An 18,981-nucleotide genomic window follows, 5' to 3' on the forward strand; every position below is an offset into this window, starting at 1 on the left:
CAAACATGGTTATAAGAGTTTTTCGTCTTTTAAAATGAACTCGTCCATTATTCCAAATCACTGGGGAGATACCATGTAGAACAATTGGAAAATTTGGCCCCGATGGCCACTTGTGTGATACGTTTATGGTTGATATTACAAAGTTCGCTTTTGCGCATGATTAACTTATTTACTATGGGAAGAGGGAGTGATGTCACAAAAGAAATTATAATTGTAATTTGTCAACATACTGTTATAACATATGTGACATAAAATGTAGGTTATGTAGAGTTTCTATATTTCAATTGATAATTTAAAATATCCGGTTTTCCATATCGTACCGCCCACCATATAGAGTTTTATCATAATGTTATTTTTAGTTGTAAATATGTGGAAATTCCAAAACGTGATGAATTAGAAATTGACAGTTACTTGGATTTGGAACTAGCTAATATGTTGTGGATATTACACAATAATGTCAACAGATCTTAGTTCTGGTATTATTTCATTAAAATACATGTATCAATAAATCTAATGCTTTATTTTTCAGCTTCTGTACCTCAGTTTTATAGACAATTATTTGATGCTTGTTCAAATGATGGGCAACCAATACTTTCTGAAGTTTATCAAAATTTACTTACTAAATGTAAATTATCTACTGCCCAAATTGAAAAAATATATAATCTAATTAAACCTTCTTCTGAAGGTATTAATAGAACCAATTTTTATAAAACTCTTGCCTTGATTGCTTGGAGTCAACAAGGAAAACAACTATCTGATAAGTTATTTGAAAATTGTACAGAAAAGGGTGAGTTATTTAATTTTTTAATAGAAAACCAATATGAACAATAAGGAGATTGTACATGTTCAAAATAATTTCTTTCAGCGTAGATATTTATATGGATAATGATTATTAACACTTAACAATATCTAGTAGTACATCCAAACTGGTTAGATATATCAAAAAATTCAATTAGAAAAATGAAATTTCTAGCACTCTCATCGTTTGGAATTTTTTTTTTGTTATAATATTGTTTTACTTGCCCAAGAAACAGTTTTTTGATATGATTTTTGTGTGTGTAAACGAATATATAAATTACATTCAATAAATGAATACCTTTAATCTAAAAACTCAAATTTAAAACAATTTTTTACTACAATGACATTTTATGTTATTTAAAGAAATGATGGGATTCAATTTATATTCAGTCAGTAATTGAAATAATATTACTAAAATATAAATAATCCTTGAACCTATAATCATTGTTGGAAAATAAATATTCAATCAAATAATGATGCTGTTGTCTGTTGACAATATTCATATCTTTTATTATAAGGATTCAATATTATATTCTATTTATGGATGTTTTCGTCATCACAGACATACATAATCAGTAGTTGGGTGGTAGAGATCAAATGTAAATAATTATGAAATTATGAAATTTTAATAAGTTCATCCTAGTGACAATTTTTTAGGTATCCTAGTTGTTTTGAATGACAGTTATTTGCAATTTTTTATTTGGTCGTCCTTGTTTCAAATCTTAGATAGCTTAGCGGTTTTTAAGAAAATATTCTCAATTGTCTATGTCCCCTGTTTTAGTTTTATAGGTGTAAGACAAACAGCAAATAAATACAAATCCATGTGAGCTTGTGAGCAAATTTTTGTCTGTAGGTTTAGTGATTTATGTCTCCTTCACAGTCACAGCACATGAATAAATGTTTTGAATCAGATTGTCAAGGAGTAACTGATAAGTGTTCAGTATGATTGATAACTAATAACTCATTGTCAAAAATTGCTCTTACTCTTTATTTAGTTTTTTCACTGCCCATTCAGGATGTTTTTTTGTTTTTAGAATATCCAACTCCAGAAATCAATGATGTAGCTCAAATGAGAAATCTGAAAATACAACTTTACAAGAAACAGGGTTTAAATACATTTAGTTATTGTTCAATTATAAAAAGAGATTCTATAAATGTTCATTTAGTACCTGAAAAGAAAGGATTAATTTTAAAATACTCAGAGTATATTGTTACTTCAGAAAGATTCAATACTAAAGTTACCAGAAGATACAATGATTTTGTTGCTTTAAAGGAACTGTTACTTAATAGATTTCCTTACAGGTAAATTGTAAATTTAATATTCTCAACTTTTTTCATCTTAAATTTATCATTGGATGTATTCTATATTTTAATTGGAAACTGATTCACCTCATGTTTCTAATAAAAAGCCATGTACAGACTCGAAGCAATATATGTCAAATTGAAGGACACTCAAATTCCAGACTACTCTTTTTACTGATTTATCTGCTCCCAAAGTAAAATCAAATGATGGCTTACCCCAGAATCTATAAACTGGCTGATGATGTTTCATATCTAGTACCTAATATACATTCAGCAGAGGGATGGAGACATGGAGAACAAATGCTGTTAGAGTACCATTCACTCAAAGATATGGATGTGGGAAGGAAAATTTTTCACAAAACTATGTTATTCTGGAAAATTTTCGAATGTCAAAATGGCAATTTCTCATTAAATTTTTTATAGGACATATTTCAACTTTCCATATATTTCTTTTATTAGTCAATTCCTATACCATTCATACTGTGAAGCTGGAATCCATTTCACATAATCTTCATTTGATAAGCAATGACAACATTTTGTCTAATATAACAATATTTTATTTCAACTTATGATTTCTACGTGACTAAAAATTTACAAATTACTATTTTTTGGCTTTGTTAATCATTTAATTTTGCTTATTATTTTTTTTTTGTTGGAAAGGGAAAACTTAAAAGCCTCATATCCAGAGTTAATAAAAATACTCCAGTTTTGTTTACTTTTAGCCTCTAGTAAACGAGAGTTTAATTTTACAGTACCTCCTAAATTTAGTAGCTTAGAAAGTTTTCTGAAAAATTTTCTGTTTCAACATTATCCGGAAAACCCACAAGTTTAGTCAGAGATATTCAATTACCTTAATACATTACATGCCCAGAAGGTTTTTGCCATCTACTATCTGAGTAAGCTCCAGATGAAATTCCAGCAACTCCAATGTCAGATTCATAACTCTTCAATATCATTATTCTGACTGAAAGTATTGTCACCTTCAATTGTCAAAGGCTTTAATAGCAATTGCTTACTTTTTTAACATATATATTTTATGAAGTTTTTATGTTACAGACTAGTTCCATCTTTACCGCCGAAAAAAATTGTTTCTGATGCCCACTTTTTAGAATCCAGAAGGAGAGCTTTACAAAGATGGTTAACACTAGTTTGCAGACATCCAGTCATTTCTCAGGACCCTATCATGATATTTTTTCTTATTGATCAGGGTCCTGATTTTCAACATAGGATAAAGGATGTATTTGGAAGAGTACCAGATGAGTTCACAACTTCAGATATTGCAGCTACTGCTAAGGTATTATGTTTTTATCCAAAAGTTAAATAATATTGTTTATTTAACTTTACTCATTTTTAATACTTCAAAAAACTAAATCTGTTAAACTGTTCGATATTTATCAATAAATATATTTTTCATTTACTCATTATATTCACCAAAGACTGTCGAAACATTGTAACTGCCTATAAAGCTTCTGCAATGCTCTTTCTACAGAAATTAGTTCTTAAATATCTTTACAAATTGATGATATGATTTAATACTTTCAACCATTCACAATATAAGGGTGATTGACATCTAAATAGGTGATCTTCATATAGTAAGTATATTAAAGCTAGTACGTGATTTTTGATGAAATGTTGGCAATTTTCTCGAAATTTATCTTCTGGTATATGATGGACATTTATTCGGTCTTTTTCTCTTCTTTTTGCTCACATTTCACATCAAAACCAACCCTTTCATGCATTTACAATTTTGTATAGATTTTATGATGCCCCCATTTTATAGATGAAAATAAGTATAGAATCAGTGACAAAATAGTCAATTGATTGAAGACTGTCCATATTATAATGTTATATTCAGGAAACTCGGGTACAATGATATTTTCTTTATTTAGGAACTACTACCACCAGAATATAGCCAGATGGCAGTAAACTCTCAGAATATAAGAACTCTTGTGAATGTTATTGGTAAAATGAAGCATCTAACAGAAGAAAATGTTGAGAGATGTAATTCGTCAGGACGAGACTTTGACGAACTTATCAACCAAATTAAAATTCTCAGCACACTAAATATTGAACGAGCTCAAAACAGTATAGAAAATTGGGGTGACATGCAAAAAGGATTCGATATTATGTCCAGGTTAGTTTCTTTTATTGTGTAGTTACAGTTCGCTAATAAAATACCCTTTGTTAACAAATATAAATAGAGCATCTGTTAGAGTCAAAATTAAAGAATCATTGCATATAACTTCAATGGTTGATATTCTTCACTGTTCTAAATTTTTATGTATGATACAATTTAATGATTATATATTTATAGTCAGGTCAATTCAGACATTCTAAGTTACATAAATCCCCACCAAGCTGAAAATCATTAAAATTGTTCAAACTATAATTAAAAATAAAGTTCCCCATCATTCACGTGTATGGAAAAAATTTATTCAAGGTCAAAAAATTAGTTTTTCACGATTTTCAACAAAACGGTAAGTTTTATCATAAACATACTTTAGACAAAAATTTTACATCATAAAATTTTCTACAAAAGACGTATGAATACTTTTTTTCCTACGAGCCATTGTTTCTGAAATATAATGAATAAAAAAATTGTAAAAGTTGTAATCGTCATAATATGCACACGTTTCCACGCCACCTATGAGTTAGTGTACTTAGTGTTTTTTTTAACGTGGTTTCCCCAGTAGGCCTATTCCACGGGTCTGTTGTGATCATTTTTTATTTGAAACTATTTCAAAATAATGGAAATTAACAGAGATTGAAAAGATAAAAGCAATTTAAATAAAAAAAGTTGATCATTCGAATCGTAACTTTCAAATTCTTCTTGTTCTTCTTCTTTAACTTCATTTTGAGTGCATGTAAATTGCGCCTTGACAAGGTATACATGCCAGAGAACAAAACAGTCTGACTATGCTGATCACATTTAACACTGCATCCCTTTTTGCAGTTGCAAAAAATTGTGTTCAGCAGTTTTTCCGACACAGGAGGGAGTGAAGTTTGAACAAGTTCTAATGTATTGTTGACCAATATCCAACCCCAGTCTGTAGGGTCTATCTGATAACCAAGCCACACTTGAACTTAGTAATGTACCCGAAAAAGTTGTTCATGAACAGCAACTGAGGTTGGAGGAAGAAAAGTCAATTGAACATGTTTTTTACTTTTAGTATTTTTAACGAAACATGAATATCGATTTTTATTTAAGTAGGTAGTTTTTTTAGGAGCTGCTAAAAGCAACAAGAAAGAAGAAAGCGAATGCCGTTGGTAATAACTTCTTGTCCATTTGAATTATTATTTTTAAAAACTACAGCACATTGAACTAAATCTTGTTTTAAAACATTTTGAAAACTGTTATTTTACCCCATATTTTTTACAGGGTGTCAAACATAAACCCATATACTTCTCTCAAAACCTGTAAGAGTTATCAAAAAACTTTGTTTACTAATTTTCTTTGTATTTAAAAGATTTTTTTTAGATTATGGACTTTTCTAGGATTTTTCAATATCTACAAGAATTTGTGAATTTTAAATGGAATACCCTTTATTTTATTGCGTTTTATATGGTAAAAACAAAGGTAACTTTCATGAGAAGGACCTTTTTTATTACCGCACGGCTTAGGAAATGTTTAAGGTTATTTGAATTTTTATTGAAAAATAATTATATTTGGAAAATTCCGCAAAATAAAAACGATGCTAACTGGCATCATTGACAAAATGAATTTTTATACCCAATACTTGGGTTTATTGAATTCTCATGATTTTCGAGTCTAGAATCATACTGGGTGCCTTTTTTACTGTAGGAGTTTTGAATTTTGTTAATAACAAAATAAGAATCATTTCATACATACATGTTTTATATCTGTATATAATGATTGTGGAATTATTTGATTTTATTTCATTTTTGGCCCATTCTATATTGAAAATAATGTAACACTGAGTATGGCATTGTTGCAAAAAAACTAAATAGAAAATGTTTATCAAAAACGAAAAGCTATAAAAATATCGTATATAGGGTGTATTTAAAAATTCATTTTGCAAATTGTGTCAGTTAGCCTCGTTTTTATTTTGCGGAATTTTCCAAGTATAATGATTTTTGAATAAAAATTCAAATAACCTTAAATATTTCTTAAATCCAAAAATCCATAATCTAAAAAAATCTTTTAAATAGAAAGAACTTTTGTAATTGAAGTTTTTTGATAACTCTTACAGGTTTGGAGAAAATTATGTGGGCCACTTTATGTTTGAAACTCTGTACATTTATTGTGACATGCTACAGCTGTTTGAATAACTTCAAAGCATTGAGACGACTTCAGGGATGTTAGCTCTCCACTTTCTCTCTCCGTCAACCCAAATACTTGGACACATGTACCTACTGTTGTGGTCCATGCAGAATGTTCTGGTCTTTCAACCTTTCTCAATTGCAGTTGCTGGTGTTAAATTCATTCGAATTATTGAATTATTTACATTAGATTATATTTATATTTATTTTCCATTATTTTTTAGAGAAATGCCAATACTATCAAATAAATTAAATCAACATGGGTACTTACAACAAAATGAGGTATGTGAAAGACTAGGATTACTATTGGATATATTAGTTGCACATAAAGATTTGTGTGAACGGTTAGAAAAAGGTCTACATCATGATCATGCAGCTGCTCTTTCAAAATTGCTGTCTATGAAAAAAAGAAAAATACAGGGTGTTATTAGGGGAACAGATGTAAGTATCATTTATATGTATATATCAAATTTGCGAAAGTTAATCTAACATATTCATGTCATCAACTTGCAGCCCTGCTTCTCTCATATAGTTTACATAAATCATAAATGAAATCTTTAGAAAGAGTGTATTTTAGTATTCTACGCCTGTATAGTGAAGTGAAAAAATTGATTCATTTATTTTTTAAGAGTGTTAACCAATGTTTTTGTTGTTTTAGGCTGAAAGTGTTGAACATTTAGAATCAAAAATGTTAACTCAAGAAAACGTGATTACAAATATGGAATTACGGGCAGATTTTAGTTTATATTGTGTTCATATGGAAACTCAATTAGTATATGCTTATCTAGAAACACTTGCGGATATTATGAAAAATTTAATGAATCTCCAAATCAAATCTCATTTTGAAGTGAGTAAAATACTAACCTAACCTAACCATAATTTTTTACCAGATGTAAATCAAACAAAAACATAAAATAATATACCAATTTATAATAAAAAAGGGTCATCTTATCAATAATTATTTGACCATGTTAGAAATTAGTTTTATCTTCACAGTATATACTTTCAGTTCTAAAGAAAATTCAAGCTTATACATTGTGTTTTATAAGTGTTTATTTTGTAGTTTTTTATTTGGCTTAAAAATAGTATACTAAATAGTTATAAGCCTGATATTGCATATTTTAATGCTACTCTTAGTAATATTTTGAAAAGAAGAATATCAAAATGAAAAGTTACTGTTTTATTGCTAAACTAGTATATACCCAAAAATAGTCATATGAATATTAATGAGGTGAAATATGGTCATACGAGAGTTGTTACTTAATCAAAGCGTTTTTTCCATTCCGATTAAGGGACCTCCAAAACATGTAATTTGAACCCAATAACCACTTCCTCAGGTGTAAGAAAACGTTGAATTCGTCTTTTATTTTGATCTGCGGGAATAAGAAAAAATCATTGGGTGCCAAACAAGGACTGTATGGTGGATGACTCATTATTTTGATACTTTGAGCGTTCAAAAACGTTTTTGTTCGAACTGATGTGTGAAGCTCGCTCTTCTGAGATTGGTTTCCCTGAATTTTTGGGGCAATTCTGGCAAACAAATGCTGGCGAAATGTCCAGTTCTTCCAAAATAACAGGCAACCATTTGCTTCGAGCACGAACAACTTTTATTAGATTTGGCTCTATTTTGAAAGACCCATACAGTCGATTAAGTTAGAATTTTTGGAACCATTGGTGATATCCATACTGAACACAATGCTTACACTACCACTACATTAATACTCACTATTCCACTACCTCTTTACATTCAGTCTCTGAAGACGATAACTTTGTTATTGAAACGCGCGTCAGACATTGTAATTGTAGTGTTGGTGTAGTGGTAGTGTAAATAGTGTGTTCAGTACATACAGTTTAGTTTCGGGTTCATATGCATAGATCCATAATTATTCATGATATAGAGAAATTCGACCACGTTTAAATTCGGAAAACCAGCGAATCGCCACGCTGGTGTTGGTCCACGTCGAAAGTTAATTTCATTTTTTGACGAAGATTAATGCTGCAAGTACCTACTCAAATAGCACTCATATGACAACAAGTTCTGTGTACTTTCACCATTAAAAATATCATACAAAAGAGGTTAGGATGTAGGGGAAGATTTCCCTTTCTCCAGTTGGCAGTTAACGTTTATATTATACTTTATAACACATTATCAACCAACATGAGTATAGCATTTTGTAATTGTATTTTAACTATTAGCATTTATTGAAGATTTCCTAGATACATACCATTAATGGGGTTGATCAACAAATTATCTTGTAAAAGGAAATGTGAAATATGAGGCAAATATTTTTTTATTCTAGTTTTAAACACTTATAAAACTTCACAAATATAATATATTGGTCTTCCATTAGCTAAAGTAGCACAGGTTATACTTGATTAAAACATCGCTTAGAGCCATCCATATTGGTTGCATTTAAGAGACTGTTCAGGGGAGAAACGGTTGGCTGTTTTTAATGCTTGCAAACGTACTAGTAGGTAAAATATTAGGAACAAAAAAAATCATATTATACATCAAATACCTTGTAATGATTGTGACTATGTTCCATAGGGCAGACATCTCGGTATTTATAAAATATATTAAAAGATCATAAATACGACTAAAAGAGAATAAAACTACATTAACAAACCATCAAATATAAAAAAATCTACATTTAATTATAATAAAACTTGAAAAATTCTCCAAACAAAATCAAATACAAAAAATAAGAACATTTAGAAATGGTTTAGACACATAGGAATGAGAAAGTTGTAAATGATGAAAAAATACCTACTGAGTAAAAATTATAGCTCTATTTTATAACATTCAATGTAACTACTAATAATGTAATTGATGGTTGCTACTCATTGTTAAGATATGAAAACTAAGGAAAAACTATTTATTGTTGCTAAAACAGATTTTTATTTTGATATTCATGTAATAGAAAAGACGATTTTGTAACAAAAATATATAAAAGGATCTAAGAAATTGAAAAAAATTATGTGAGAAACTTAACCAATAAGTACGTTCAACAACTTAGCTTTCATACCATTATTACCAAGCTGTAAAAACTTTTAAAATATTGAATTTGGAGATTTTCACATCAACAAAGCCAAATTTCTAATCTCGTCGGGGTCCCGAACAAGAGTTAAATGAAAATGTAATGGCGGTGTGGATCTAGGAAGCTTTTAATATGTGCAAATCAGGGATTTTTATAAAATTACTATGTTATATTATAAGAAAAATGTTTTCTCCAATTTTTTACGAAATTCTTAAAAAATTTAATAACTAATAAAAAATTAAAACTTTATATTGTCACATTGTGCATACTTCTTAATTTTTAGATATGTCATCAAATTATTAATAGTTTTATACTTTTCCAGCTACATGACATTTGGAATAGAGTGCAAACTTCGGTCCAACCATTTTTTCGTTGTGATAATGTCAACGGCGATGTTTTAAACAACAATTAGTCTATTTATTTATATAACTTGTACATTTTAATAGCAATAACAAGTGTAAATATAAAGTATTTAAAGGTTATGGGAACATATTTATAAATTGAGTTATTTAATATATTTTAGTAAAAATGTTGATCTAATTGCCGATAAATAATTGTTTAAGAAGGTGTCGGGATCATAAAGCGATCGATGTTAAAAAATAAAAATAATTTCGTTTATCTTGACAATGTAATAATGCTAGTATAATTATTAATTGCTTACAGAACATTTTTTTAAATCGAGAACAATGAAGATGACACACTATAATTTGTTTGGTATAAAATAATATTAGCAGTTCCATCTTTCTCTAATCATGATTAAATGCTACTATTAGATGTATAAAAATGCAATACAATAAGTTTTTTCTTCTAAAAATTATTCCACTGTTAACCATTCTTATCAGTCACAAGTTTCGCATGTTTCACTATAATGGATAAGGTCAATAATTTGTTAATTAGATAGATAAATATAAGCTTGGTTTATGCAGCCAAAATTAAAACATTAAACTAAATAGAAATTTCATATATGGGTCCTTTTTGTTATACAAATGTGGAAAGCTCCTGACACTGTCTTATCATTGTTCCATCGTCGAAAGGGCATTGCTAACCATCAGACATTGCATTTTTTTATATCACTTTTAAAATTAAAACACCACGGCGGAAAGTGGCGCATTAACGTGAATAATATTTCCATAACCAAATAACAAGGATGTTGTTATGTACCATTTCAGTGTCTCAACAATTTAATTAGTTAGTTTAATGGTAATTTTTGATTTTGGCTGATATAGTAACATATTAGTTGGAGAAACTGAGGAACATGTTGTGGTCTTTGATTTGTATTCTCTTTACTAATGTTCTGCATCCAGAGATTAAATACCTTACTCGGCACAATTTGCATAAACTTTCCCTAGCTTTATCCAACAATTATAGACACAATGGATTGATTAGCTCTCCAAATCTGTCGGGCCAAATCATTTACAAGGTCAAATCGAATATGTTATCATATGAAGACCACAGGATAAAAAGGGGGAATGCCACAAAATCCTATATTTGCAGAAGAGGAGAATTAAAGTTTCAAACCCTGTATCTTTAAGAAAAGTGCAAATGTCAAAAAAATGAATTTGTTTTTCTTAATATATCGACAATATTCGTCACTGCATAAAGAAACCCTTGCGAAATATTACAATGAATAAAAAATGTTTTATTGTCGTTACTACATTTTGTAAATTGCAAGAAGAGGAAATGTCCACTTTGGTTCACTCAATCTACAAAGTAACTGTCTTGCTTTTTTCCAGTGCGTTTTTTTCTTCGAGTTCCCACGTCGGAATTATTGCTTTCTTGATTATGAGGGAGTGTAGAATAAAACTCATCGGCCTCCTAGCCTCCTGATTGCAGCAGAATCGCTTCAAACATTGCAGGTCTTTAATTTTGTCAGCACTTATAGGTAGCATATCTAAAAAGTTTTTGATTATGTCATGCAGCTGTTTTACAAACTTTAAAAGCCTACCTTTGTACAAATACCCGGGTAGTTCAAATTCATGTATGTTCAGTGACAATTTGCGTCCATCTATAATAACGTTGCTTTCCCACATGCCATCCTAAGTTGCTCGGTGCAACACAAATATTGGATGATCTTTAACAACTCTGAGCTCACGAACTGGACGTGTTTTAAACGGACACGGTTTCCAGTATAAAGACGTCATATGTGTGGTCCAGCTTCTGAAGTAGCTTTGTGTCACTTGCAACACGTCAAATGGACTCTGTTTAACTCTAGCTGCCCGAAACACTTGAATCCATTCACTAGGCAGTTCTACTACAGTCTTCTGTTTTATTAGTCCAAGATCTTTGTCGCACTCCATGTAAGAGTGCCCCCGAATTGGAAAGGAAACTTTTAATGAAACCAGTTTTCATTGAAAATGAACTAAGTGATGAATGTAACGGAAGAGCGAATAGTTTTTGTTTTGGCCTCCACAGGATTCGTAAAAGATTTCCAAATTCTTTACGCGGTGATCCAAAAAATTGTAAAGAAAGTGATGTAATATGGAACAAACTGCATCACTTCCTTTACCGCCACCTGTCTCTGGGTATACCTAGAAAATACTTTGTGCAGTAGAAAGAACATGTATATTAAATGAATAGACGGACAGCTGTCTTTTTTAGTAAACATGTAGTAATATTAGGAACTGGCAGGTTCTTTGCAAAATCCATGCATATAGCTTCTTGAGTTTCATCTGTTCTACTTGCAAATTTAGCAACTTTTTTCCTTCCTGTAAAACTGTAAAGCCTTCAGTTTATGCAACTTATTGCTGGTTTCCAGTCTTCTGATTTCAGCTTTAATTTGATTTAGTTCATTTCCCGATGTAGTCAACGTTTATGATTGCAAAGATTTAATTTTTGCCAAAAACTCGTCGTAACTACTGCAAGTGTCAGATCTGGGATACCCAAATGAAATGTTAAAGTGTTTCGAAAATATCTGACGATAGGTTTCATAGGAAACATGGACCCTTTGCTTGTTCTATAAACATCTTGTACATTTTTTTAATGTTTAGCTCTTCCTGTAAATACAATTTTGAAGATTTTTTAATACTATAATGGCCTTGTCGTCCCTTGAATGTTTTGATGTATTCAATAATTGCGTCCTTTATTTTTGTGTCTAATTTATTTGCCCTGTTGCTATGTTTCCCACGTCTGTCTACTGGAACCATACCAGCCATTTTCAGCGAGCTTTGCAACACTTCGAGCTCCTTCTTTTTAATGCCATGTATCGAAAGGAAAGCCTTGTAACAGACAGGAATTTCCTTTGTTTCGCCATCGCAAGAAAATCTTACTTTGTATGAAAATGATTCGTCTTGAAATTTTGCGGACGTTTCATCCACACGTGGTCTCCACCTTTGAACAGGGTGTACACTGATCAGACCACACACATAAATGTTCTGTTCGTTTGTACTTTTCAGTAGGTTGAAATTTCTTATAATACTGTGCCTTGCAGCCGGCGGAACGTTTTCAAAAACTTTCACTTTCGCTACTTCTTTCCGCCATTTGTTTAGTGAAAAGTTTCCATTCTACGCAACAGGAACGAACACGAATGAGTGAACATGCAGGTCATGTTACCCCGACCAACATTATTGGGCCATCCCCCGTTCTTTATCTGTGACGCGGTGACATTTCCCCTTGTTGCACTGTGTAGAAGAAATTTAAGTTGGTATATTTCGCGACTCTTCGCTTTCTTGCCGTTGAAACCTTGCCAGAATATAGAGCACGAAATATACTACAAGATGTCGTTCATGCCGCAAAATGATATAATATTGGACATTCCCCCTTTTTAGCCCGTACTCTTCATATGTGCTCGGCCGAGAGCGCGCCCATGCCTTATGTTCTATTTCTTTAGATTTTAGAGTAATTCTGTTTATTTAAAGAATATTTAGGTTTTGACAATTTAAAAATACTTTATTTTAGTTATATAATTAAATATTTGTAATTAAAAGCTTGAAGTTGAAACAAATATTAACATAATACTGTTTAAATGTGTTTCCAACAACTTTCAATCAAGAAGTTATGTTTAAAATGAGGTAGAGACTTGGAGGAATTAGTTGTAAATTCATTTATTTACCAAAATAATGTATTAAATTAAAATAATAATAATTAAGCAGCAGTGTTATGTCCGTACTTAAATACTAATATATTATTTTAGAATATTATAAAATATCCACCTTCAGTTACAATTTTTTTCGACTTCTTTAATTTGCTGACGGCAGTTTTATTAAGCTTTGCATAACAAATTTACTTGTCGAAATAAATAAAATTATTGCATGCTATTAATAGTCTAAAGAACGTAAAAAGTTTATTTGTCTTTTTTCTAATTCAAACCAGACTAAAAGTACTTCAGAAAACACAAATTTATTTAAGAAAATCACAGGATTATACGCCAACTGAATGTCAACAAACAATTCAACACCGATGATGACGTTAGATGACATTTCAAAGGTCTTCTATCCCCTCCAAAATTTCTAAGACAGGTTAAATAGAATTGAGCGATCCTTTGTGTCCATAATCCTTGAGTTTTATGAAAAACTTGTGATATAAACACAGTTACCTCTTTGACATTATTCAGAGGAATCAGTTATATTTTGTTATCCGTTTTTGCTAAACATAATTTAGCAGTTGATTTTTTTCATTTTCATTTAAGCATTGTCCTAACATTTGCAGTCTGTGTGAAAAGAATGTAAAGATATTTGAATTGAAGCCATCTTCCAAAAACTTTAGATATAAATTTTATTTTTACCTTTTAAATTACTAGTTAAGTATAAATTGAGTTCATCCTATATAATTTTTTGTTACTAATTTATTACCTAAGTGCTTATTACTTCCAAGTTTCTTAAAATATTGGACAATTTTGTAATTAGGTTTTAATTAAAAAATTTTTTTTTGTTATTTAATTGTTATATTCCATTATTATTTTGCTATCAATTGATTTGATAATACTTCAAACATTCCATTGCTACGTATTTCTGTACACTATGTTAAATCAATTTAATAAAACTTTTTTCATACTGTACTGTCGACTTTACAGTAGTTGTACTTTACAGTACTCTTGAATTCTTCCAATCCCGTTAGAAGTAATTAGAAATAAAAAATCAATTAACATCAATAACTAAACTTTTATTCTAATTTTTGAATGATAACAGTAATAGTGCCACTACTGTTACCAGAAACATTTATTGTAGGAATTACTGGATGTACTTCTTTATTTTCAATCATGCTGGGAGATGTGTGGTTTTTGGTTTAACACTTGTACAAAAGTTTCACTTCCTTGTATCATTCTTGCTATTTTCTTTTTGTTCTCGATGGATTCTTCCGCATATTTTTCAGCCACTTATGAACTCTTCCATCCACTATGCCGTTTTAAAACATTGATATCGGCCCCAGCGTTGACGAAGTCCTTCTGAAGCAATGTCCGGTGTACTTTTCTGGATGCTCAAAATTAAGGAATTCTTTTAGGTGCCCCGCCAACAGTGTGTAGTCCAACTCTTTGACCTACGCATTTTCCTTGTCTGTAACATACCAAAAGTGCTTTTAGTAAAAGTTATTTTCACAAATTTTTATATTTTCTGAACACATCCAAATATTGCTCCGCATTGCTGTTGATCACAGTAAAATCCCGACGAACATGTGTTTTTGTGTAATTAATACGAACCACTAACTGAGATTCAGTATTCTCTACATCGTCTACTTCTAAATTATAAATGTCTTCCCTTCGACAACCTTCGGCAATGCGAATTAATGCGACAACTTTCACCAGTAAATAGTCTTTGTCTGGGGCGTCCCTCATAAATGTTACTTTTCCCTTCGACTGATTTGTATGGTAGTTTATACTTTGTTTTTTTTTTAGAAGCTATTAACTTAGAAACGGGAAATGTTGACATTCTCATTAACCATAATCATTGATTGACCATCGAGTATTTAGACCATAATGAAGAGATATTGAGGTTTTTTTACTGAAAGTCTAAGGTTTGAAAAGAATTCTTCTAAAAAACAACTGTTCTTACCACATAAAAAAAATAAGCCAACATCACATTTTCATCAGCACTTTTTAGCTCATATTTCTAACGGCAGTCGCAAAACTACGTACCGTCAATGTGTTTTGGAATTAGACCTTGTTATTCCATAGGGACCGTCATAATACACCTCATTCTAAATGATTGTGTGTATAATAAATATATGGTCTCTGGATCAAAACAAAATGAATTGTTGTCGAATTCGAAGTGTTTATTTTTCATATTTTGTGAATACAAATAGATACAAATAAAACCGAAACAAAGTATATTTCAATGTTATAAGTTGAAACTGTACAGGTACATTGGTGGTTCTCGTACACATCCCACTGAGTCGCCTTTCTCCCATCTCTTTGGGATATTATCTTAGAACAGTTAGAACAAAAAATTGATCCGGTTTTTTGTAAATGTTTCAAATTTGGTTTAGTTGATGCAACATCTTCAAGATTAGAAGTCAATTGCTCTACAAGAAATTTTAAAAATTGTGCATGCCGTTTAACCTTTTGAAAACAAGACTAAATGAATTGCTATAAAAGGATTAATATCATGGTATCAATAAAGATATGAACAAATTATTTCATTTCATACACTGCAGACGTTTAAACATGATTAACAATAATTGAAATTAAAAAAAAAAGGTTACATTTACAGTTAAACAAAAATTATTTGTGTGAGATGAAGAAATGCACTCAGAGTTTCTCTCTTTACATCTGGTGTATAATTTTACTAAAATTTGATCATTACATGTTTCCAAAAACTACTTGTTCAATGTTATAGAGTCTAAAATAATCAAAGCAAATGTACCATTTTGATAACTACGGACAATTTTAGAAGTCTTATGGAATTAATATTACTTAAAGTTACTCCACATAATTATTTTATAAAAACATTTTAATCCCAAGATCAAACTGTTATTAGTTTGAATGTAACATGCATTTATAGACATATTTAATACTGTTAACTAGTGCCTTTTCCACAAAATATGTGATTATTTTTTTATATCTTCAATAAAATTTATAATAATCATACTGTCTTTTTTATATACAATGGGATGGAAAATTTAAAAAAAGTAAATTCTTTTTTAATGAAAATAAATGCAATTTAATTGTACAAGAATAATGATGTTTATTTCAAGTCGATAGGATTAGTATTGACAAACTTACAAAGTTTAAGATTGCGCCGATTGTGTAGGAGAGCGCCGGCCTGCTCCACAAAATGCTACGACAAAGTGTTGATTTATGGATAAAACTGGAGTAGGGTTTTTTTCGTGGTTCTTCAGTAAACTAGCCCCAAATATTCCTAACCTAACCAATATTGTTTGGAATTTTAATAATCCAAAAATATGATCTGTCGTTCTTTTTTAGCTATTGGTGCGAAGAATATTGGAAAAAATTTTCGCAGAACATAAAGTTCATCGACCATTTTTAAGGATGTCTATGATGTCGCTAATAACTGCTCAGTAACAATTATTGAACATTGGAATCCTTTTAAAACTGAATTAAGGTCTATAAACACAAAAAAAACTATAAAGTTATAACTTAATGCACGGATCTAAAGTAATAAAAAAAGGTTTTTGTAGGCTACGTTTCAGTTTTAAATTTCCATAGAACGCGTCGTTTAAAAACTCTCTCGTTATGGGTTAGTTTGCGAAAAGTCCCATTTAAGGGGATCAATCACTTCTAAAAGTAGTGTTATAGTAAGATTGGATTCACCCACTTATATAGAAGTGTCGAATTTATGCACTGTTATAATAGGGTAAAAATAATCCTATCATATGGCTATGACTCTGTATAAGTTCTTAAACAGTCATAGTCTCGAAATATAAATCAGCTGGAAGGGAACATATCATTACCAAGTTCTCATCAGTAATATGGATCAACGTAAATGTTAGGTTCTATTTGATTAGGTTAGTTCATTAAATTATACCATTTTATGAACTCAATATCAATCGATCTCACTTCATTTTATCATTATATAATTTAACGTTACACAAAAATAACATTTTTTGAATAAGCAAACTTGTTATTATGAAAAAAATCTTTAAATAATTCTTGCTTTAGTTGCGAAAATTTTATAATTCTTTCACCATTGATACGGAATAATCAACACAGATCAGAAACCTTTGGGTAGATATACTTCATTTCTGACAATATACTCACACCACAAGTTGCAGCTGTTTTTTTGCCGAAATATCCTTTATATTGATTCGGAAGAGCTTTTTGTGCTAGAAGTTAATGTGAGATCATCACACAATGTAAATTAGGATAAAAATGGAGATTAAACTAAATTTAAAACTATGGATTCAATGCTGGTATAAGACAAGAATAAACAAAGTTCTCTATATTGCAGTTCACAGTTGAAGCCACATTTTTGTCAGTTGTCACCTTAGCAGAAATATAACCTAAACTCTAATAGTACATTAGAATTGAATAAATCGACAACGTTGATAATTTGTTCTTATCATCGTCGAGTTCATCTAATAAAAAGTGCATATCTTCAGTCATTTTAGCCAAACCAAAACTTTTACTTAAGGTGATATCTAAGCTGGAATTTCTGGAACCTTTGGTGATATTCATACACTACCACTACATCGACCCTCACAATTACCTGAATTTTCCCAACAATGAAACTTCGTCTGACAAAATTAATTCTAGCGGGCCTCCTTGGCGGGAATCCTCACATTTATTCCTTGACTAGTAAACTATAGAGTGGGCTGTAAAGAATTGGCCGTCTGTCCCTATGTAAACTTTTTTTACATTTAGCAATACATTTTTTTGAACAATTTTACATTATTAATATTTATATAATGATTATGACTGGCAGAGTGATCGGCAATACTAGATTTTTCGGTCCGTCCATATTTCAAATGAGCTTTGTACTCTTCAAGGTGATATCGTGAACAATTTGAAAAAGCCAGGTAAGGTTGGAATTCCCAGTTTTACACTAAACAAAAGTTTAAACTTGATTCAGAACCGGTAAAGGTTAAACCGAAGCTTGTCGGTTGTCATCTATAAACCTTGAAAAAAACGGTATCTGTAGTTTAAATCGATGTTTGAAGTTTAAATTTCAGTTGTAAAATTGGCCCTAAGCGCTTCGTCCAATGAAGGCGACCATTTATAAAACACTATAAAATATTTAAACTTCACATGTAACATTACCTCTATACCTAAACTGAAAATATATGACACTCTAAGAATAACTTCTAATAAAATCATTAAAATTTATCTCCCATTCACTTAAAATTTTACCTGAATATTTCAGTTCTAATTACAATCAAGTTTTCTGAAACTATTACTACATGCAATCAGTACCTATATAGGAAATAATATATAAATGTATACTTTAATTAGTACTATAAGTAGCAAGTTGGTTATTTGTTGTGTAGTATAAGTACGTTTAGGATTGATGTCCAGCGACATTATTCCTCACTGTTTTCTTTGATAATTATTTTGCACGTGTATGTACCATGTAGGAAACAATATAACTCAATATATATTTTTAAAAACGATACAGCAAGTCCAATAGTTTATTTCTTTCTAATCTTTGGGTTTCTTCACTGTTGTCAAGTAGAA

The 18,981-nt window shown here is 30.4% G+C and overlaps 1 protein-coding gene across 2 annotated transcripts; it reads left to right on the top strand.

Moving 5' to 3' along the window:
- Positions 1-195: 195 nt before the first annotated feature.
- Positions 196-16,435, top strand: LOC130900439 (sorting nexin-8-like). Of its 2 annotated transcripts, XM_057811059.1 has the most exons (9): positions 196-255; positions 360-476; positions 530-787; positions 1,833-2,100; positions 3,157-3,394; positions 3,990-4,234; positions 6,606-6,822; positions 7,040-7,228; positions 9,742-16,435. In XM_057811059.1, exons 2-9 carry the CDS (start codon positions 455-457, stop codon positions 9,829-9,831), a joined length of 1,527 nt encoding a protein of 508 aa, XP_057667042.1. In that variant the 5' UTR covers positions 196-255; positions 360-454; the 3' UTR covers positions 9,832-16,435. The 2 variants fall into 2 exon arrangements, with proteins under 2 accessions (XP_057667042.1, XP_057667043.1); XM_057811060.1 differs by having other exon boundaries at positions 208-476.
- The last annotated feature ends 2,546 nt before the right edge of the window (positions 16,436-18,981 follow it).

The sequence above is a fragment of the Diorhabda carinulata genome, chromosome X, assembly GCF_026250575.1.
Source record: "Diorhabda carinulata isolate Delta chromosome X, icDioCari1.1, whole genome shotgun sequence".
Lineage (NCBI taxonomy): Eukaryota > Metazoa > Arthropoda > Insecta > Coleoptera > Chrysomelidae > Diorhabda > Diorhabda carinulata.

Bases quoted from the DNA above. Each gene is read 5' to 3' on its own strand.
- LOC130900439 (XM_057811059.1), top strand. From the start codon at position 455: ATGTCAACAGATCTTAGTTCTG. The intron at 477-529 runs GTATTATTTCAT...TTTATTTTTCAG, and splicing joins GTCAACAGATCTTAGTTCTG to CTTCTGTACCTCAGTTTTAT. The intron at 788-1,832 runs GTGAGTTATTTA...TTTTGTTTTTAG, and splicing joins TGAAAATTGTACAGAAAAGG to AATATCCAACTCCAGAAATC.